The 21,812-nt window shown below is 50.2% G+C and overlaps 1 protein-coding gene and 1 long non-coding RNA gene across 9 annotated transcripts in view; one reads left to right on the top strand and one right to left on the bottom strand.

Annotated features, from left to right (window-relative positions):
* The window catches only part of WT1 (WT1 transcription factor), a 139,247-nt gene that overhangs the window by 34,929 nt on the left and 82,506 nt on the right, over positions 1-21,812 (bottom strand). For 4 of the 8 annotated variants that reach the window (XM_012452286.3, XM_012452287.3, XM_021665263.2 and 1 more), the window contains exons 1-3: positions 10,193-11,025; positions 4,036-4,158; positions 3,490-3,592 (exon numbers count right to left, since the gene is read on the bottom strand). In XM_012452286.3, coding sequence (XP_012307709.2) covers positions 3,490-3,592; positions 4,036-4,158; positions 10,193-10,634 — 668 coding nt within the window. In that variant the 5' untranslated portion in view covers positions 10,635-11,025. Of the gene's footprint in view, positions 1-3,489; positions 3,593-4,035; positions 4,159-6,013; positions 6,299-10,192; positions 11,026-21,812 lie in introns of those variants that run through there. The other 4 variants (XM_012452288.3, XM_012452289.2, XM_064365055.1 and 1 more) reach the window with 3 other exon arrangements.
* The window catches only part of LOC105717248 (uncharacterized), a 65,662-nt gene continuing 55,112 nt past the window's right edge, over positions 11,263-21,812 (top strand). The window contains exons 1-3 of the long non-coding RNA XR_001107488.3: positions 11,263-11,332; positions 12,557-12,686; positions 13,301-13,424. This is a non-coding gene — a long non-coding RNA (uncharacterized LOC105717248). The remainder of the gene's footprint in view (positions 11,333-12,556; positions 12,687-13,300; positions 13,425-21,812) is intronic.

Here is a 21,812-nt window from a genome sequence, read left to right as displayed (position 1 = left end):
AATGAGTAAACTGAGTGAACCATTTAACATTGTACACAGCAACATATAGTCAGCATGCAATAAATTCTGGTTATTACATTATAGGGACTCATGCTTTCATCCAGCAATGATCACTGGGTTCCATAAGGGCAAACACCTGGTTTCAGAAATGCTAGTGACCTTTACACAAAACTCCACTCAAGTTCTATGTGAAGGGAGAGGGTAAGGAGGATGGAGAAAATCACCCCGTCACTTCCCATAAGTTGTTGATTGGGTGCATTTTCTATTCACTGCTGTTCATAGCCACAACAAATAAATACGCAGCTGCATCTCCTCAGATCTGTCACCTGAGAGAAAGGAGGGAATTGTGCAGGGACAAGGAAAGAGCTGGGATTTTGAAAAAGTCCTCAAAGCACACTCCACACTCTACTCTGCTTATTTAATGTCAAATCCATACAATTACCTTTCTTTTAGGCTAGCATGGGAAAGTAGATCCAAAGACTGAGGAGAGGCCCGGTGCAGTGGCTCATACCTGTAGTCCCAGCACTTTGCGAGGCCAAGGTGGGTATATTAGCTGAGGTCAGGAGTGTGAGATCAGCCTGAGCAACATGGTGAAATCCTGTCTCTACTAAAAATACAAAAATTAGCCGGGTGTGGTGGTAGCTACCTGCAATCTCAGCTACTTGGGAGGCTGAGGCATGAAAATCGCTTAAACCCAGGAGAGGGAGTTGCAGTGAGCCAAGATTGCATGCACCATTGCACTCCAGTGCGACAGAGTGAGACTCCGTCTCAAAGAAAGAAAAAAAAAAAGACTGGGAGAAAAAAGTTCAGTGCAGGAGTGGGGAAAGCTGGGCAGTCGGCCTCAGGGGGTCAAATGCAGCAAGGCAAACAAAATACAAGCAAACTTTCCCTAGAAAATCCCAACTTTTAGACAGAAAAATGAATGAAACTAGGGACCACTGAATACCTAAAATCCAAAAGTTAGGCTGTTAAACAATTAAAGTTCAGATCTATTTTTATGCTTTTTCAAACATTGCATTCACAAAAGCATTTAAATACCCTTTCAAACTTGTTTAGGAGTGGGAAAGAAGGAAACCATATAATTGCAGTAATGTTGGTGCACAGACCCAGTTTTAAAACATCCCTATACCTGCCCATTCATCTTTAGAGTGCAAAGGAAGTACAGGATCTTTGAAAACTGGAAATGTTAATTTAGGGTGAATGGAGCTTTCAAGATCCAAACAGTACCAATTTCAAGGGAACAAATTCTTCCTACAGGGGTCACAAATTATTTTTTGAGATGTTACCACTCAGGAAATTTTCTGCGAGAGGAAAAAAATAGTATTTGCATTGGATTCGTGTAATCATAACAGGACCAAAGAAAGTTCATGAATTATAAAGAAAGAAAGAAATACTTCTGAAAGGTGAATTTGACAAAGTGCTTAAAACAGTGGCCAGAGGCTGGATTAGAAAATGTAAAAATGTATGTAATTTTTCCTACTTCCCTGGCAACCACAAAGTCAGACCTAAGTCAAAATCCACCACAGGCACCCTGGAGAATTGCTATTAAACCAGCGGTAGTGATCGCTTTTTCTTGTACTCCTCTTTCAAGGCTGCCAGGTCCTCTCATGGACCCCTTCCTAAGGTCCCACAGGGTGAGAATCTCGGCTTGGGAGAGGGGAGTAAGGGATGTGTGTCACTGATGCACGGGACTGCAATGCTTTCAGCCCCTAATCCTCAAGAAAACTTCCCATCTCAACAGCGCCCACTCCAGCATTAAGGTCTTCTCTCAGCCTAGTGTGAGACACCAACTGAGTCCACAGGAGCCAAGGAGGAAGGGGTGGACCAAGGTCATTACGCGGGAACCGTTCCAACAGCCCTCCTGATGGCTACTAAAATAAGAGCAATGACACCCTGGCAATGGACGGGAGCAGCTACTCTGGAAGAATGGCAAGGGCCCCGCTGCCAGTTCTGCTAGGGGAGGAGATTGACCGCGGAGAATAGGTGCGAATCCTGCCCCCATTCCAGGGACTTGACCCACCGAGGGGAGGCGCTGAGCTGGCAGGCTTGGGGCAGAATGCCGCGCCTGCGGTGCAGAACAGGAATGATTTCTAGCTAGGGAGGCGGAAAAATAAGGATGGGGAGGTGTGACCATTTCATGTCCTTGCCCACTGCCTGCCTCCCCGTCCCCCAAGAAAATGTGATGAGGAATCCAAGATTCGAAAAGATAAACCGGATGTTCTGAGAAAAACAAACAAAAAAAGGTTTCCCCAGTCCGCGCGCCTCAGGTGTTAGAAATAGAAGGGGCGCGTCCCTGCACCTCTCTAGGAACTCCCGGGAAAGAGAGCTTTAGATGCGGGAGTCAGGCCAGCCCCGGGCTCACTCTCGTAAAGGCAGCCAAGGGCCTAGGGCTGCGCCTCCCTCCGGATCTAGGACTCCCGCCCCTCCTCCACCTGCGGGACGGGACGGTCCCCCAGGCGCGGCCACTCCCCCTCCCAATCTCCCAGGGCAGGCGCTTTTCCTTCCTTCATGACCTCACTACCTCCTTCCCTTGACGTCAGCCCCGGGTCCCCGCGCGGAGGGGCAGGAGGATGGGGATGGGTTTGGGGGCAGCCGGTGTCAGGATCCCGGAGCACCCAGGAGGAGGGGGCTATGAGGTCATGCGCGCCCAATCCCCGGCCGCACAAGCCGCGCGAGGCCGCTCCCCGGCCCCCGCCCCACCTTCCCGCCCCGCGCGGGCTGGTGTGCGCCGCAGTTACTAGGCAACCCTATCGCAGACGCGGGCGGCCGGCCAAGTTCACCCAAAGTTGAAGAAGAAATTTGGGGGAGAGAAGTGGAGCGAGAGGCGAGAAGAGGAAGCACGGACCGGGGAAAAGCTTGGAGGGGAATGAAGCTGGCTTTGGGGCCTCCCGCGCACAGGAAGAAGGTTTCACGCGGGCCAGAGCAGCCTCCCCGCAGTGGAACCCGACCTCCGTCCCACACCCAGGCTGGGGGCTCACCCGAGAGCGTAGCAGGGGCGCTGGGAACGACGCTCACAAAGTGCTGCAGCGGGCCGAAACCCTGAAGGGTTGAGGTGGGGAGAAGATTGGCCAAAGGCTGTGGCCAAGGGTTCGCGCCTTCGAAGTAGTCTGGCAGGTGTGGCCAATGGATGGGTTTAAGGTCTCAGAACCGAGTGGGAGTGGACTCCGCGTTTAATCTTTAGTCCCGACAAGGCAAATTCCTCCCAGTAAAGACCTTCTAAAAATAATAACTTTTAGAGCGCCGCTCCTTCTTCTTCAACTCCAAACAGTAATTGTCCTCATTTTTATACAAAATAAGAACAACTCAGACACCGGGGAGATCAGCTTTAATTTCCTCTAAGCAGTAGATTGGGGTCGAGGCGTCTCGTGCCTCCAAGACCCTGCATACCAGCAGTCAGGGTTGCCCGGCTGGGGCGTTCCCAAGTCCGCCGGCTCGTGCGTCCTCTCCGGGGTCCCAGGGACCCAGACGCGAAGCCCAGCGCCCTCCTACCTGCTGTAGGGCGTCCTCAGCAGCAAAGCCTGGCTGCCGGTGCAGCTGTCGGTGGGGGTGTGGCAGCCGTAGACTGGGGGCGGCACCGAGTACTGCTGCTCACCTGCGGAGAGAGCCGAGGACAATTGAGCGAGTGCGCCCCAAGGGTTCAGGGCAAGACGCTTCGGGCAGGGGTTGGGGGAGACGCGAGATCCTGAGCCTGGGGCACTGGGGCCTGGATGCAGGGTGTGTAGATCGAGGCTGTCCACAATGCAACGAGCTAAGCTTCATTTTACGTTCTCCTAGCAGTCGCCGCACGGTGCACCCAAAAGGCCCTCCAGACATTCGCAGACTTGGTTGGAGGGCGATGGCGATGTCCCTAGCGTACTTGGGATGGAGGAAGATCCAATCTTTTCCTTTAAATACAGTGCCATTGGGCCAATGATCTCTAAGGTCTTTTAGATGTCCTCCTTTACCTAATTTGCTGTGGGTTGGGAATTCCTGGGGGGAGGGAGGAACAGCATAGAAGAAGGGGAGAGGGACTCCACTTGGTTCTCGCCGGCTTACCCAGCGAGCCCTGCTGGCCCATGGGGTCCTCGTGCTTGAAGGAGTGGTTGGAAAACTGCGCCGCGTGGTGCGAGGGCGTGTGACCGTAGCTGGGCGTCCCGTCGAAGGTGACCGTGCTGTAACCTGCGGGAGGGGCGGAGAGAAGCACAGCGTCAGCGGGGTTCTCGCGAGACAGGGACTGTGGGTCTGAACCAGCCACGGGTGGCGGGGGTGCGCTGAACCCCGCATTCGGAACCCCAGCGGAGGAGACTCCCGCCCCACCAGCCCCCGGGACTTTCAGCGGAAAGACTACCCAAGCCCCTGGATGCGATCTCTGGACAGGCTTCTCCACCCTTTTCCAACTAAAGCCCCGACCTCCCTTTTTCCCAATTTATTAATGCCTCAGTCTTCCACTGTCTCTGCCGCTTCTGCAGCGAACCTCTGGCAGGTTAAGTATAAAACTCGTCGCCTGATCGACAGAGAAAGTTGTTCACCCCCAAAAAACAAACTCCGCAGCTCTAGGGCAGGAGCAGTGCGGGCAAGCGAAATGGATCTGCTGGGCTAACCCCACGCTGACTCCGAGCTGTAAATCAGGGGCCTGCGCACCAACTTTCATTAATTACGCGGAGCCAGTTAAATGGCCTGGTCTTAAAAATGGGAAGAGTAATTGCCGAGTAATGTTATCTATCTGGGACTACCCAACCCGACACCGCGACACCCGAGGCCCAAGGGAAAGCTGGTGAGGGGGAAACAAGGGCCCCTTCCAGTTGGGCCTTTAGATGGCAACCTGCGCTCTCCTCCTTCCCCTGTGGGACCCACATTGCGCTCAGGCCGACCCTGACCACTGCCCTAGGAGCCAACTTCCTTGCTCTCCAGGCGGAAAATCAGTTTCCTTTAGAGGGTGCCTGACACTGTATCTCCCTTTCCCGCCATGGTAGTGCTTGGGTCTTCTGCCTCAGTTTACCCCCAGGGTAATTCAGGCATTCTTACCCATGTCTCCAAAAGTCGGAAAAAGAACGTGGTGCCCCAGTTGGCAAACATAGTCTTTTATGATTTTTGTTACTAAATTGCTTTAAACATATACCCCCAAAAGCTTCTGGAAAGCTGTTGCTGCCTCTGGGGAAAAGCATCCTTGGATAAAGGTCTGTCCTTGGCCCTGGAACCCATGGGTGGGGTCCATTCCTCTACAAGTTCCGGAGTCTGTGGCCTGAGGTCCAGGCACAATGGCAAAGGAGAGCTGCTCCTATGGGATCCTGGCAGGACCACCCCGCCAGCCTCAGATCCTCCTGGCCCAGCGACTGTCCTGGGTCTCCAAACTTCACAAAATTCTCAGGAGTAAGTTGGATCAGACAGTACCCATTCTCCCACTCTTACCCGATTTGATCGAAGTTCTGCAACAAGTGCCTCCAAAGACTTAAGCAGGACTGAGCTGATGAGCAAGCAGTGACCCCAGGCATCCTTACCTCTAGTTTCAAAACACTCATGCACACACAGCAGCCCCCAACCCAAGAAAAGAAAGAAAAAGAAACAAGCTTCCTTTGCCCTCTCCGGGGCAACAGAGACATGAGCCTGGAGGATGGTATGGCAGAGTGCAAGGGAAGAAAGGAAAAGGCAAATCCTAACTCCAGGATAGCACAGGTCCAGGCTTAAGTCTCACACACCGCTCAGCACTACACGTTGGAGATTTGAGAAGCCACCAGCTTTTATCATCTGCATGACCCCAGAGGGCCTCCATTTCTCGCCTGCTAAGTGGGCAAAGATAACCCCCGGCCCCGTTAGCTCTCAGGCGAGGGTGAGTACGCTTGGGCTTCCAGAGACTTCCTTTTGAAACCTGAGGCCTGGCCCTCTTTGAGGCCTATAGATCAGCTTACAAACGAAATTTGGCTCCAGGCACCCACTATTGCCCAGAGGGAAAGCCGAATTTCTAAAAGGAAACTTTTTTAAAGAAAGAAAGAGAGAGGAGAAATAGAAGCGACAAAGAAGTTTTCTCCAGACGAACCGTTCTCCATTCCTGAGCCGATGAGTAGTCAGGGACCCGGGGCACTGCGCAATCCTCAGAGCCCTGCTATGCAACTGTCCGTGCCCAGCGAGGGCCGTGGGTCCCCAGCTGCGGCACCCACGCTTGCGACGTCCGTCCGCACCCCAGAACTCGGGCCCAAGGATGCCCGTGTCCCGGGAGGCTTCCTAGGCCCCCTCCCAGACGGGACACGCAGACCTCAACAGCGGGTAGAGACCGGCCTCGAACCCCTTCTTCAGTTCCCCCCAGAAGGGGCTGTGGTGAAAGGGCCTGCGGAGCGGAGGGAGGTCTCTTTTAATTATAAGCTTATCGGACGCAGGTTTGATTAGAGCTCACTGTCCCTGGACCCCGCTCTGGGCCTGGCGCAGAGAGTGCGGGGGCAGGGGCCAGGGGAGGGACAGCTGCCGGCTAGAAGGAGCAGCGTGTTCAAAGCCTCCTTGTACAGCCCTTGGAGGGAGAGACATGAGTGGCCAAGGTAGCGCCTTTCCCACGGTTAGTCCCGGCCGGGGAGAGGAGCGCAACCTTGACCGCGAGCGAAGAGGCGAGACGCGGTCTGCGCCCTCCTCCCCCGCCCGCGGCAGCAGAGAAGCGGGGAACCGCCTGGCCCAGCCCGGCTGGGAGAGCTGAGGGGTGAAATGGACAGCAGACTCAGCCAGGAATGTGATCGGAAGGCTGAAAACGATGACTGCAGCTGCACCGGGATCCGGGAAAACCCGTCCCCTAACAAAATACCCTCTCGTACGTGACCGAAAGGGGGAGCCTTTGGTTCTCGGTCTTCGCAGGCTTCCGCACCTGACCCTGCGTGGCCCGATTATCCTCGGCCTAATCAGGCGTTAGCGTTCTGCCAGCCCGACGGGCTGCAGGATCAGGCGTAGACTAGCAAGCAAACTTTTTTTTTTCTTGAGATGGATTTTTTCTGTCGCCCAGGCTGCAGTGCAGTGGCACAATCTCACCTCACCGCAACCTCTGCCCCCCGGGTTCAAGCGATTCTCATGCCTCAGCCTCAAGTAGCTGGGATTACAGGCGCACGCCATCACGCCCGACTAATTTTTTTTTTTTATTATTCTTAGTAGAGATGGGGGTTTTGCCATGTTGGTCAGGCTGGTCTCGAACTTCTGACCTCAAGTGATCCAACCGCCTTGGCCTCCCAAAGTGTTGGGATTACAGGCGTGAGCCACTGCCTCCGGCCCTAGCAAGCTTTTCTTCCCCTCCTCCTTAAGCTTTGCATCTAGTCTGGGGCTACCCAAGTCCTCACCCTCACGTCTGCCTTCACAAACCCTTCAACCCTTACACATGGACTAAGAGTTTGGCGCCCCTCCAGCGAGCCAGAAGAAATCTGTCTCAACAGTGGGGCCAAGATCCCTGAAAAAGGAGTAGAAACACCCTGGAATGGTCTGGGTTCAAATCCCAGCTCTGCCACCTAATCTCATAGAGCCTGGATTTCTCCATTCAAAACAAGGGTTTCTCCAAGATCAGGCTGCGAGCTTCTTTCAAAGGTTCTTGAGGCCATTGTCTTAATTAATATTCACTCCCCAGTGCCTGGCCAAGTAGCTGACTGCTGTTTGCTAAATTAATGTTTACAAGATTAGGATGCCAGGTATACTATCTAAGCAATTAAAATATGAACATGCTCGTGAAGTTCTGTGAAGGGTTGTGAGTGGGTACCAGCAACTGCCCCTGCCTGTGCACCATGGGTAGGCTGCCCTAGGGATCCAGAGACAACCACAATTCCTCTCCCCTAGGGTTTGGCCTTAGCGCTCTGATGGCCATGTCCATGTTTTTGAGAGAGTTGATGCCCTTGCCTCTCACAGCCTAAGTCTCAGGCCAGACCCTGCATTCCTGGGAAAGCAGCAGGAACCCTGGAAATCAAAAGAATAAATCCAGATTCTCTAGGGCCACCCTTGTTGCCCAATCCAGGGTAGCTGCTGGAGCGCTTCTCACATCCAAGCTGCCCAATGATCCTCAATGGCTGGGTAAGCTCAACCCATCTGTTTTCATTGCAAGACAAAACTTAAACCTACAGATAGCGCTTCCAGGCTGTATGACCTGAATCTGGGGCCCTCTCCCCATTGGGATTTTTCTCCAGGGTGGGTAAGGAGGATACATTCACCTGCTAGTCCTGGTCCCCTTTTAACTTTTTCTCTATGGCAACCACGCCTGTGTATTATCGAGGAATCCAGATAATTTTCCAGAAATGTAATGCCTGCTGGCTGCGAAACCCAAAGTTCCACCCCGCCCCTTTCTGGGTGTTAAGACCTCAGGCACCAGATCTGCCCTGAAGAGGGCTGGACGAGGGACTCAAACTGAAGGGACAGAGCCCAGGTTTCAAAAATACCCTAGAAGTACTAAAACGATAATGGCAAAGTAGTATTTTGTGCCCCAGGGGCATGGACTCAATGGTTTCTCAACCCTCTCCAAATAGCACACATGCAGAGATTCACGTTTCTCAGTCACAGATGTTTAGATGGGTTGCCGAGTTCCATATTTAAAGCCCCAAGACGATGGTGGGTCGCGCTTCTGCATCTCTGAAAAATAACTTTAAGCCGGGCCCAATCTCCAGGTTGCCCATCTCAGCTGTCCTTTTATAGACGGGGACACTGAGACTTAGTAACTCAGCCTGCTAAATAGAGGTAGCGCGATCTGATCAAAGAACACAAGCCTCAGCGATAAGTTGTCCCAACGCCCCTTGAGTACAAAACACTAATTTCACTAACTGAAGGCACAGAGTGGAGGTAACCCTTGGGTCTGCTTGCGGTTCCTCCGCGGGACACTGATCCCAGATTCTCCGCACGAAAAGGGCGGTTTCGATTTCTCCAGGGCTTTGGGTGGGCCGGGTGCTCCTGGTTGGGCTGGGGTAGTATCGGCCTTAAGAGTCGCGTTTAGAAGACGCGGGTGAAGGCTAGCAACAAAAGCAGAGCCCCTCTGCCGCGCGTTGGGGGAAGGTACCTCCTGCAAAAGATACACTCTACTTCCCACGCATTCCAGAAACATCCCAGTCCTTAGGCACTCGAGAAATTTTGCTCCATGAAAAGCATCCGCCATTGTGTTAGTAAAGCGTTTACGAAAATACCTAGTGAATCCGAACTGGCTTAGGTTCTCAATAGCGCAGAAATCCACTGAGAATAAATCAAGAGGACAAACTACAGGCGCATTGCAGGATCGGGTCCGTGCGGCCTGAGCTGAAGAGAGGTGGGCGGGCGCCGGCGCGGGACTAGAAACCAACATGATACTTTATCGTGCGCCGAGGTCCCTCCTGGTATCCTGACTGAGCACAGCGATAAACCTGTCCTTGTTCTAACTCCAGGTCTTGAAGAAATATTTTCCCAACTGAGTACCGCGTTTACAAGATAAAGAGGCGCCCCAGATGCGCTGAAAGAAAGGCCAAGGCTCAGGCCTCCTTCCACTGTCTGCGGCAGAACCTGGTCCCGCATAGCTTGGAATTGGATAAGTCAAGGTCTGGTCCATCTCCAGAACCTGCGTGGCTGCCGCCTGAGGGAAGCCCAGAGAAAGATCCACTTCTGCATTACCATACGCGGGAGCTATCCGCGCACACGGCAGGGTTCCAGAAAGCCATTTAGTGACTGGTGGTGCGTTTGCTCATTCTAGTTGTCCATGATTACTCAATGTGCACCTACTGTATATCAACACCGTATTACGAGGGCTGGACGTGTTACTGGACATTTTAGAGCGACGGAGGCAGCACAGCATAGGCGCTCACCCCGCGCTGGTCCCACTACGAATCCACAGTCCAGACATCTGAAAAGCCCAACGCTTAGTGACAATTTGGTGTTGCCTTAATCAACAAAACCTCTTCCCGAGGCAAAGTCAGACACTGCGCCGGTCTCCTCGTCCCATTCCCGTGGGGACTAGCAGTCCCGGAATCTCTCGGGCTCTAAGGGGCCCCAGACGGCCTCCCGGCTCGGGCGAACAGTCAGACTCCCAGCTCTGCCTGGCTTTGGAGGATGTCGGGGGACCCTGCCTGTGTGCACTCCTACTCACCAGCCTCCTCCCCAGCCGCCGCTTCCGCTACCCTTACTGCCCTTGGGAAGCAGCCGAGTAGGAGCTGCCGTCTGGGATGGGATAGGAGAAGGGGGTGTCCTAGGGCGGAGAGCCCCTGGCGCCACTGCTCCGTGCGTAGGGGGCGCTCCCCAGCCTACTTACCCTGATTGCGAATAGCGGGCTGGCTCTCGAGGCAGCTGGGCAGGTAGGGCGCGTTGGGAAACATCCTGGCCTGGCCGGATGACGCCTGGCTGGGCGGAGGAGGACCGAAAGGCCCGTAACGACAGGCTCCGGCTGTGCCGGTGAACTGGCCGGAAAAGTGAACAGTGAAGGCGCTCAGGCATTGCTCCTCGTGCGGCTCGGCGCCGCCCCAGCTCGGCTCCTGTTTGATGAAGGAGTGGGGCGGCGGCGGTGGGGGTGGCGGCGGAGCCGGCGGCGGCGCGGGGCCGCCCAACGACCCGTAAGCCGAAGCTCCCGGGGGCGCAAAGTCCAGCACCGGCGCCCACTGCGCGGCGCCGCTCACAGGCAGGGCGCAGCCGCCGCCGCCACCCAGCGAGGGGACGGCAGGCAGCAGCGCGTTCAGGTCCCGCACGTCGGAGCCCATTTGCTGCAGCTCAGCCCCGGACTCCCCGCGGCTCCTCCGGCCCGGCAGACGTTCTGCACTGGCCTCGGCTGCGCTTAACTTGGCCCAGATGCCGCCTGGATCCCGGACTCCCCGCTGCGCCGGCTGCTGTAGGCACCCAGAGCGGAGCGTGTGCTGAGACGCCGGCTCCGGGGCACACGTGGAAGCAGGCTCTTGCGGGAAGAGGAAGTCCAGGATCGCGGCGAGGAGACGGCGGGGCCCGGGCGCCTGGGCTGCCGTCCCGGCTCTGGGTGGGTGGGTGGGTGAATGAGTAGGTGGGAGGGAGGGCAGGAAGGGGGGAGCAGACAGGCGGTCGGGTGGCGGAGAGCCCCCGGGTGTGGGCGCTGCCTTGAACTCCTTACCCCAGCTGCCTGGCTGCCCCCAGCTTCCCAAAGCTCAAATAAGCGGGGCCGGCGGCGGGGGGAGGAGGAGGAGCCAGGAGGCTCGGCCGCTCCATTCACTCAGCAGCCCAAGCTCGGCTGGGCAGCGCGCGCTGCTCCTTGGGGGCGCCCTCGCAGCGGGGGTGGGGGCGGGTCCGAGGGAGCGTCCCTCTTGGAGACACCCTCCTCTTCAACCAAACACGCGTTCTTAGCTGGCCGGTGTGGCACAACCCTCCCCCCACCTCCCTTTCAGGGCCTTCGCCAGTGTGGGAGCCTCGTCTCACTGGAGAGTCCCCTCAGGTAAGCACAGTGTCCAGGCAGGGTCGAATGCGGTGGGAGTAGAGATGGGGTTGTTAATCTAAGAGAGTGGTTTGGAGGGAGGGGCAGGTAGGTTCCAAGAGGGCGGGAACTTCAGGAAAGCGCAGAGAACTCTCAGGCTTCAAAGAAGCGGATACCCTTACATTGTACCCTTGAGTCTGTCTCTTGTTTCTGGAGCCGTCGCATAGGGGTGGTGGCCATGATCTTGGGGTCAGTGCGGAGAGAGGCGGCCCTTTGGGGTTCCAGAGGTCGGGACTGGAAGCGAACGTGCCTCAGTTGGGTGGCTGGGAATTGTACCAGTTATAAATCGGGCGTGTTTCGATCGGCTGGTGGTTGTTTACTTGGTGAGGTTTGCGCCCAGCGGAGGGCGGTTGCCGCCTACCTAAAATCGGAGTCAGCAGCGCTTAAAGTTTCCCTTTCCAGGGAGGAATATCTCGTTCTTCTACGGTTAAGCCGGGAAGACAGCGGCTAGTCTGAGAGGGAAGAAAACCCTTGGGCAAACGCCCAAAGCCTGCGTATATTCCGGCCGGAGCATCCAGGCGCCCAGTTCGGGGAGGAGGGGTGAAGGGGAGGGTTTGGATAAGAAGCTGGGCTGAGAGAAGGTGGCTCCTGGAGCCACTCCACCGAGCACTGCCTGCGTCCCTGGTCGAGGATACTATTCTGGTTGTTCAGTGATTGACCAGGAGGCGGAAGCCAGTTAGGGGGACCAAGGAGTGGAGTAGGGAGAGCCTCCATCGGCCCACGGGTCCGAGGTAGTGTTCGAATCTTTGGGAGCTCGAAGAGCTTCGCCAAATTATACTCCCTTCATCTAGTCTCTGTTTGGCAGCCTCCGCGCCCCAGAGCAGGTGTTTGGGGCGGGATGGAGGGAGGTTGTTTTGGTTTGGTGTTCGGATATTCTAAAGGCGTCAGGATCTATTGGGAAAAAACCCTAGCAAGGAGAAGCACCAGGAGCCCTGAGCGGAGAGTGTTTCAGAGGTGCGTGTAAACGCCCAGGGGCGCCAAGAGGCAGCAGCAACGGCACAGTGTGGGACGGCCGGGCGCACTGGAAGGGAAGCAACCGGTGCAGTCTGGCCTCCTGTACCTGGCTGACCCGGGCTGGGGCTCCAAGCTTTCCAGCCAAACTTACGTGAAGCAAAGTAGTTGCAGTTTGACAAAGGATGGCGTTTTAATAAATGACATAGTTATTTTTTACGTTTCGGTTTTTAGCTTGCATTGCGTAAACGTTGTCGCCGTTAAATTCTGACTGCGGACCCGAAGGGTGTGCAGGACCCAGGACTTACCCGAAGGGCGCACTTCTTGGGGATGCGCATCCCGTAGTTGCAGGAGAAGGGTAAAAGTATGGAACGGGAGCGCTCCGCTTGCCCCCCAGGCCACCTTTGCTGTTTGACTTTGCTTCGTCTCCACTCAAAAGCTTTAAAAATTATTATTAAGAAGGATTCTCCAGGACATTGACCCCTACGCTCTCTGCCCAGTCCTCTCCCACACGCTCTATTCCTAAACCTTTAGGGGTTTCGTGCATTTGGTTTTTTGAGTGGAGAGAGGCCTCGAGAGACAAATTTCACTACCAGCTGCCCCTCGAACGCCCCAAATCCCTGTCTCTCCCTTCCTTCTCCCTGCCTACTATTTCTGCTTAGAAGTCGTTTTTCTTAACCAGGACTCAAGCACTATAAGGGACTTCCATTTCCCAACGAAAAGATTGAGATTGTTTTTTCTTTTACCATCCTTGGCACTTTTAGCGTGGGGAAAGGAGGTTATCTGGAGAGAGGCTGGCTTGAGTATGAGTCTTTGTGTTTGTGAAACCCAGGTACGGCAAAGACCCTTAATCTCTAACCAATACTTTCAAAAAATAAGTTTTTGTCCCGGGGAGGCGGGGGGTGTAGGGGTGAGTGGGAGGAAAGGGGAGCGAAGCAAATTTAGGACTCCTCTTTCCTCTGCCTTTTGTTTTCTCAGAATCCCTGTGGGGGCGGGGAGGGGATGCGCACCGGCGCGAACTCCGGGGCACCCCTTCGCCTCGACTTCGACTTCTCAGACTGAAGAGGTGGGAGGAGTTCCCTGCAGCCTGCAGGGCCGAGAAGTAAGTGCTAAGCTTTGGAGCCGCAGTCGCTGGACCCCAAGACCCGACAGGAAGTCTCCGTACTACCCCGAAGGACCCACATTCTTCCCCGGAAGCCCAGGCGACCCTAAACCAGCGCTGGGAAATTGACAAACTCGTGCAGTCTCAGGGCGCTCCAAGCCTCTCTCTTCTCTTCTTTCTTATGGGTAACATTCTCTGCGGGAGACCTGAGGTTATCCAAGAGGGATGCGCCAGCTGCACTGGCCTTGGCGCGGTGAGCTAAGCAGCAGGACCCACAGCCTGGCCCGAAGGCAGGTCGCACCTTCCACCCGCCGCGGAAGGTAGGCGCTCTCCTGCACTTCCTTTAGCTCGAGAGGCCCGCCTAAGGTCCCAGGGAAAAGAATGCTGTGAGACCTGGGCGCTCCCTTCTTTCCCCCACCTTCCTATCCCTGTCAGCGCCGAGATCTGTGGCAGAGGTTCCTATTCTCAAACACCTATTGGCAAAGAAAGCTGCAGATTAAACCCCTCGTTTTATAGAGAAGGAAACTGGGGCCCAGACAGACGAAGGAGAGGCAAGCTGTGGAGCGTAGCGGTTAAGAGCAAGGGATTGGTGGTCCCAGAATGGAATCTCAGCTCTGCCAGGTAACCAACAGCTGTGTGATCCTAGACGAGTTCCGCAGTCTCTCTGAGCCTCGGTCTCCTTACTGGTCAAACGGGATAATGGGTTACTAGCTCCCACCTCATGGAGTTGTTCTGAGGATTAGATAGGAGAGTAGTGTTGGCCTTCGACTCAATCAACTTTACAGTTTTTGTTACTACTACTGTTTAAGGACAGGAAACAAATTAGTGGCAAAGCTGAGCTGAAACCCAGGTCTCTCGACGTCCAGTTGGGGATTTTACCCACCATCCCTCTGCCTCTCTAGGGCTAATGGGACGCAGAGGCGAGGAGAGCGCCTGGAAAACCATGTTGCGTTGGTGCACTGGCAAAGCGCAGGCATCCTGGCCTCAAAGGTGCATAATTATTGCAAGATGAAGAAAATCTAGGCTGGGTGGGAGGAGGGCAGTGAGAATCTCTCAACCCCTACTTTCACTCCCTTGCTGTCCACTTCATCTGACCGAGAGCGGAGCTGGGCTGCTACAGCGGCAACCCCAGGGACCAGTGCGCACTACCGAGCCGCCCTCCGGCAGTCACCCAGCGGCCGCGGACAACTGAATAAACATGCCAAAGCGCTGCGACCGGTCAGTGGCGGGGGCAGCCACCCTACGCGCGGGGCACGCAGGCTGTGATAAAGAGTGGCTCGACCTCGCTGCTGCCTGTCGCGGGAGAGAAATTAGCGTTCGACTAGCGCCTCTCCCCGGGGCCCGCGCCCCGTGCCCCACGCACAAGTCAGTCCTACAGCTGCTCCTCCCCTCCTCCCCGCCGACTCCAGCTCCTCGGAATCTGCCCACTCGGGGATGCGCGGCAATTGCTTAGGATGGTTCCCAGCCCTGCTCTGGTGGTAGAAATTTCAGCGTCAATTATTTAATTTAAAAAAAAAAAGCAAGGGAGGGGCTTTTGTGATAGCTACTCCCAGCTTCTTCTGATCATTTCAAAATTAACTCTATTTTTTTTTTTTTAATTAGTCCCCACTTACAGTTCTAACTCTCCTCTCAAACCTATCTGGGCTCCCGGCACCATTAGATAATGCAAGTGCGATGCAAAATTTCCCTTTCTCCCCCAGTTCGCAATGCCTGGGAGCCGCCAGGGTTACCCGTCTGTTCTGATGCCACCGCGAGATGGTCCCCAAGCTCCCGGAGAGTCCTCAATGAAAGGATTCCGCGGCTCTGCCTCTATTATTATACCGTAAATCTTTTTAAATTCTGGAACTAATTATATAGAGGATATGTCTCAATTTGTTCTGCATTAATGCCACAGTGGGGATGGAGGCCAGGCTGTGGCCAGAGCAGATACGTAGGCCCATGAAATTGATGAACTGAGAGTTGCTTCCAGTCCTGAGCGCACCATCTGGAATTCCAGTCTGAGGTTACAATTAGAACTCCTGACCCCAGATTCAACTTTGCAAACAACGGGGGAAAAAAAATGGGGAAAAGAAAAACCACTAGAGAGAGAAAAAAATATATTCTGCACCTGTAAAAAAAAAAAAAAACACACACACACACACACAATCTTAAAATCTTTCCGCCTTAGACAATTCTTTCCAAATACTTCTTTTGTGTTTTTTAACCTATAAAAGATAATGGAATATGTTTTATAGACTGGATTTTATCTCGTCTCCTTTCCCTCTCCCAACTGCCCTCAGTTTAATAGTTGTCAGTTTTACCTCAGTGTTGAATTTAATTATGTAGGAACAAAATATTCCTCAGTAAATTAGCTTGCTAAATATTCTGTCACATTTACTTCCCCTTTGAGAAATGGCTTAATTACAGAAATCTACGTGTCTAGGAACTTTTTTTTCCTTTTCTTTTTTGACTGCGATTCCAGCTTAACTGTAAGCAGAGATTTTATTTGTGCAGTAATTTTGTTTGTGTTCTAAATTAGTTTGGCCAATTTCTTCCCGCTTTCTTTAGTAACATGCTGCTTTATTTTCCTCTCAGTTTGACCCCCTGAAGAAAACGAAGGACCAGGCAGTACTGGAGAATCTGTTAAATTTATTAGCATAAATGCTTAGACAAAACGAGATATAAATCATTCAGATGTATTAAGCCATAAAGTATCCCAATGAAGTCAGTCCCTCGCCAGGGTCTTGGTGTATAAATGTTCATATAAAACAAGGTATCGGTATTATCTTTCAAACTGAATATATGTTGTAAAAATATCCAAAGTTGTGTTAGGAATATGGGGGGTCGGTGCAGCAAGACAAGAAGGGGATATTCTTTAGAGCAGCCTGTTAACATAGTGGTGGCTCAGAAAGTATGGTGGAAAGGAAAAATCTCAACCGTTTGCATTTGGAGTCTTCTTAAATAATACGTTTTTAAAGAAAGGTATTAGGATATATTTGGGAGCTGACTAGGCGGAGAACGACACTGCTTTCTGTAGAATGCATTTTCCCCCAAAGGTCAGTTTAGCTTCAGAAAAGTCCACCCAGAGGAAGCACTGCCTCCTCACACAACACATTAGCCAGTAGTGAAGAGCCACCTGGGCCTTGGTCTGGGAACCAGGATATCCAGCCGCTGGTCAGCAGAAGGATGTGTATTCATTCGTGGTAGAAGAAGAAGAAAGCACTTGGGTGTGAGGAAGGGGAATGGACAGAATTCCTAGCAGAGGTTTACCAAGACAAAAATCAGACACAATGTTTAAGCAGCAATTGCTCATGAAGTTCATAACCATGGCTCTCTGTAAATCTTGGCAAATCTGGGTTTGCCTTTTGGAAATGACTGTTTTCAAGACTTTTAAAAAAAAATCAAATTGTCCACCAGAAAAAGGGAATAGCTCACCTCCCCCACCCTTTTTTTAAAGCAGGGATATCCTCATCCTTTTGGTGCCATTCATTCATTTATTCCTTCACCATGCAACAAAGATTGTCAGGCATTATAGCAGCAAGTGGGGACACAGGGTAATGACAGGCTTACCCTGCTCTCACAGTTAATATTCCAGTAGGTATGACTGATACTTTACAAGGAAACAAATGAGATATTTTCTTTCTTTCTTTCTTTCTTTTTTCGATTAAGTCTAAAAAAGACTCCTCTGTTGCCAGGCTGGAGTGCAGTGGCACAATCTTGGCTCACTGCAATCTCTGCCTCTTGGGATTCAAGCCATTCTCCTGCCTCAGCCTCCCAAGTAACTAGGATTACAGGTGTCTGCCACCACACCCAACCAATTTTTGTATTTTTAGTAGAGACAGAGTTTCACCATGTCGGCCGGGATGATATGAATCTCCTGACCTTGTGATCTTCCCACCTGGGCCTCCCAAAGTGCTGGGATTATAGGCGTAAGCCACTATGCCCAGCCGAGATATTTTCATATAGTAGTAACCGCTATATAAGAACAAGGAGATAGGTAAGATTGGAGAATGACTAAAGGTGAGATGGGGATGAGGAGGAACAGATAGCCCTCACTTCTTTTTGCCTTCTGCCCATGCTACCACATTTTAATGTGTTTTTAGGAAGTATTCCACCCTACTGTCCAAGTGCAGGAAGATTTGAAGGATTTGGAATGGTTGGTCTGGATAAATCTCTGCCCACAAGACTGGACTTTATGGAATCGGCAGGGCAGCTCTTTATATAGCTGGCTTAAAATCATCACCACTACCTGAGTGACTCTGAAAGCTATTTAATCCCTGAGAAACTCAGTTTTCTTCTCTTCAAGATAAAAAATAACAAAGTTATGAGGACTAGATAAGGTAAGGCATGTAAATTTCTTAGCCTTTAGGAAGCATTCAATACATGGTTTGCTTCTAATTAATTGATAAGTTATAGGCTTAGTATTGATATTGGTGTGAATTAAGAAAAGGTGGAAATCTTTGCTCTTGTTGGATCAGGGGAAGAACAGGAAGAGAAACCTTTGCTGAATCTGACCTTAAACAAGGTTGTTGCCAACTAGAAGGAAATTTAAATCATTTTGCCCTATACCAGAACCCTAAAACAGGAAATGTGTGGCTTTTGCCTCAAAATCAAGCTTAGGTTCCTTCTTTTAGTACAGAAGTCTATAAGTTAACATTAGCCTGACACTCTTAGAATAGCATTCTTCCTTAGAACCACATTTCAGGTTTGCAGCCTTGTCCAGGATAAAGAATTCTGGCATAGGTATAAAAACACCTGAACTCAATTCCTTTCTCTGCCAGTTACCATGATCTTGGGGAAAAAACTTCAGCCCTCAATTTTTCAATAGGTTTATCTGTAAAATGGAGATGATACAAAACGAAATAAAGAATCCATAGGTGATTTGAAAATCACAAAGTGCTGGACAGTGCAGAAGACCATCATGGCATCTGTTACATGTGAACATGAGGAAAGGAGCATGTCTATTCAGAACACTGGGGCATGTTGCTTGCTCTCACAGCTCTTTATTTCTAAGTGGGCATAGTACCTTTAGTCTTTCAAAACAATACCTGGCATAGAGTGTGTGCCATGTGAGTGTCACTGCTAGAGTTACTGTTCCTGTTCTCTGGCCGTCTTCTTGGGCCAAGGATTGAGTCTTATAATTTTCACACAAAGAGTTTTTTACTGTAGAAGTTTACAGTAGTATAGAGAGCAGCGCTTTGGGATCAGATGGCTGGGGTTTTAAGCCTCCTCTGCTACTTATTTTCTGTATGGCTTTGGGTGACTTCCTTATTTCCTCTGAGCTTTAATTTTCAGAACTGTAAAACAGGACTAATGATACTGTCACCTTACAGGGTTGTTTTTATAACAAATTAAAACACTATAAGTAAATTGCTTACATGGTGCTGGCATGTAGTGAGAAATCAATAACTGGTAGTTATTAAACTTGTGATTTTTCTAATCAGACAATATTAGCTATGACTTAAAACAGATGAGCCTGTAAGAGCTTGAATTACAGCGTGATTCTGAACAAACACAGAAAGTAATTTCTAGCTTCTTTTAAACTCACCTATACCACACTGAAATCTCACTCTTTCGCATATGAAAGACTTTGCAACCAAGACATTGACAATGATTTTCTTTCTGACTATGAGCCCTTTAGGTTTAAATTTTGAATCTCATTTATTTTTAATGGGTTTCTTTGCAAAGTACCCAGCGTATGTCAAGGACATTGGTAATCCCATGTTTTTCAGAATAAGCAGGAAATTGATTTCAGCCAATCGGGAGAAAAAGTAGTTTGATCCTCTTCCTGGAGTTACCACATAGCATTTATTAATAGCTCTGTAAACGATCTGGAACACAGTATCAGCTTGCTGTTCAAAATATGACAAAAGTTTATGAGAAGTTGCTTAGGAAAAACAAGATCGAGTCATTAGAAATCTGACACTGGTCAATAGTACATTTATTCTAAGTCTCCATAAATCACAAACAAATGAAACTTCTATTGTGATCACTGTTCCAGATCTAAAAGACCCTCCCCTTACTTTGGTAGAAATTAAGTACATTTTAGAAAGCCCAGTATTTTTTCCTCTATCAATAGAGGCTAATTACAAAATTTCCCAAGAAATAATAAATATTAAACTCTAATCAACAGATGTGACACAAGATAAATAAGAAGCACATAACTTAGCTTTCATTCCTTATGTAGGGCACATGTTTATCTTTAATTATCTCCAACCTGGGAATGGCATAAATGTTATCTGTTTTATTTATTATTTGTATCTAGAGTGACACAACATTTTGATTTTGCCCAGGACAGTCTCAGCTCAAGCTGTTGTCCCAGCTTAATTATTAATTACTCTCCTTTTACTCCCAAAAGTATTCTACTTTTGATGGTAAATAAGGACTTCACTTGCTTAAAAAAATTTTTTTTAAGACAGATTTAAGAAGGCCATTAGAGCAAGGATAAAATACAGGCTAAGTGGGGCTAATGAGAAGAAAAAAAGATTGAATTAATGTTAGTATCAAAGGATGCAAATAGTTTCTATAATTGAACATAACACAATTCTGAACTTCCTGACAGCCAAGTAAGAAAGGGAAAAACAGCACTGGTTTCATATCTTTCATGAGGCAATGAAGGAAAGAAGCCTAGTTTTTCAGAAGAGATGAACTTTTTCTAGTACTAAACTCTAAGAAGAACTTACCATACTGCCTTTCTATAAGAGTTATCAGACAATGGTTAGTGACTTCAGCAATAATGTTTCAAAAGATACAGCGACATTCTTTGATAGTTTATTTCAACCTGATATCCACAGCATTAAAATTGTGGTTCTGTAAACTCTAAGAGGAGAGACAATAACATAGTCCCTTTTTGTAGTTTTCTGGGAGATCTGACCTGATGCAAATTAACCTGATTTGTTAATTTTTAGAATGTCTCTATTGGCAATTTTTAAAAAGCATCTTTTATCCATTAGTCATCAATTAACTTGAACCAGAATCAAAACACTGCAAAGGACTTGACCACTGTTCTCCAGAATCTGTGAACGATTTGGTGAGAGCTCTAGGGCAGTGGTTGTTCTCAGTTGAGATGATTTGCTCCCCAGAGATGCTGTCACTACTTGCAGTAAGAAGGCACTCATTAGGCCAGGCATAGTGGCTAGCGCCTGTAATCCCAACACTTTGGGAGGCTGAGGCGGGCAAATCATGAGGTCAGGAGTTCGAGACCAGCCTGACCAACGTGGTAAAACCCTGTCTCACTAAAAATACAAAAAATTAGCTGGGTGTAGTGGTGGGCGTCTGTAATCCCAGCTACTTGGGAGGCTGAGGCAGGAGAATCGCTTGAGCCCAGGAGGCAGAGGTTGCAGTGAGCCAATATCATGCCACTGTACTTCAGCCCTAGCAAAAAAAAAAAAAAAAAAAAAAAAGAAGGCACTCATTAGATGCACAATCCTGGCATCTAGTGAGTAGAGGCCAGGGATGCTGCGAAACGTTCTGTAATGTACAGGACCGACCCCCAGAATAAAGAATTATCCAGCCTAAAATATCAATAGTGCCGAGACTAAGAAACCCTGCCATAGGGTACTGTTAGAAGAAGGAATACCCACATCGTTTTTAGCTGGAGTCAAAAGAAAAAAAAAAACCTCATGGGGAAGAGGACGTTGGGCTAGATTCCTCCATCCCACCCAGTGGAGCTGGCGGATGTCTCTCCCCAAGCTCAACAAATATCAGGAAAAAAAACATAAGAAGAGGCAATTCACAAAGGGAATTCTGGATAAACTCATTTAACCAGAAAGGAGGATGAATCCATGTAGAGCATTAAGAAAGAAAGCCAGATAGCACATGCAAATTCAGGGCAAAGAGTTTCTGTTCTGATGTTATGCTCCAAGATCCCTAAATATTGCTGGTATTTTTTAAAACCACACAAATCAAGGGCAGCATAAACTTTTATGTTCCCAGAGATGGTCTTTGAAATATTGTCTAATAGTGTATACGTGGATATGCGCATATTTTGCTTCCTCTCCTCCACATCATTTTTTACCACTTACATAATAGGGATTCCTTGGAACTCAGTTTTATATCACATTAAATTTAAAAATGGGTGCCTACTTAAAAATACAACCTATCAAGGCACAGAAAATTCTGAACCACTGCTGTAATGAATACATCATAGGAATCTCCATTAAGAAATATTATTCTGACCTAGTTCTCTGTGTCATGCTGTAGATTGTCCTTCTCTTGACTCATGGAATGCTTTGTGAGAAAGGACTACAAAGCCAGGTCCCTCGATATTAGCCATCTCACCCTTCAAAGTTCAGCCAGGAGTGGGACAGAACCCTCGTCACCATGTCGACATGTTTATATCTGGCGTAGGAAAATACTGCCGTTGCCCAATTTGGCTTCCCAGTCCATTCACTTGCCTGGAGACATATA

This window comes from Aotus nancymaae, unplaced genomic scaffold (genome assembly GCF_030222135.1).
Source record: "Aotus nancymaae isolate 86718 unplaced genomic scaffold, 86718_ANA_hifiasm-v0.15.2.pri h1tg000059l, whole genome shotgun sequence".
NCBI lineage: Eukaryota > Metazoa > Chordata > Mammalia > Primates > Aotidae > Aotus > Aotus nancymaae.
Note: the sequence above shows the minus strand (reverse complement) of the source record. Positions and strands in the feature narration are given on the sequence as shown.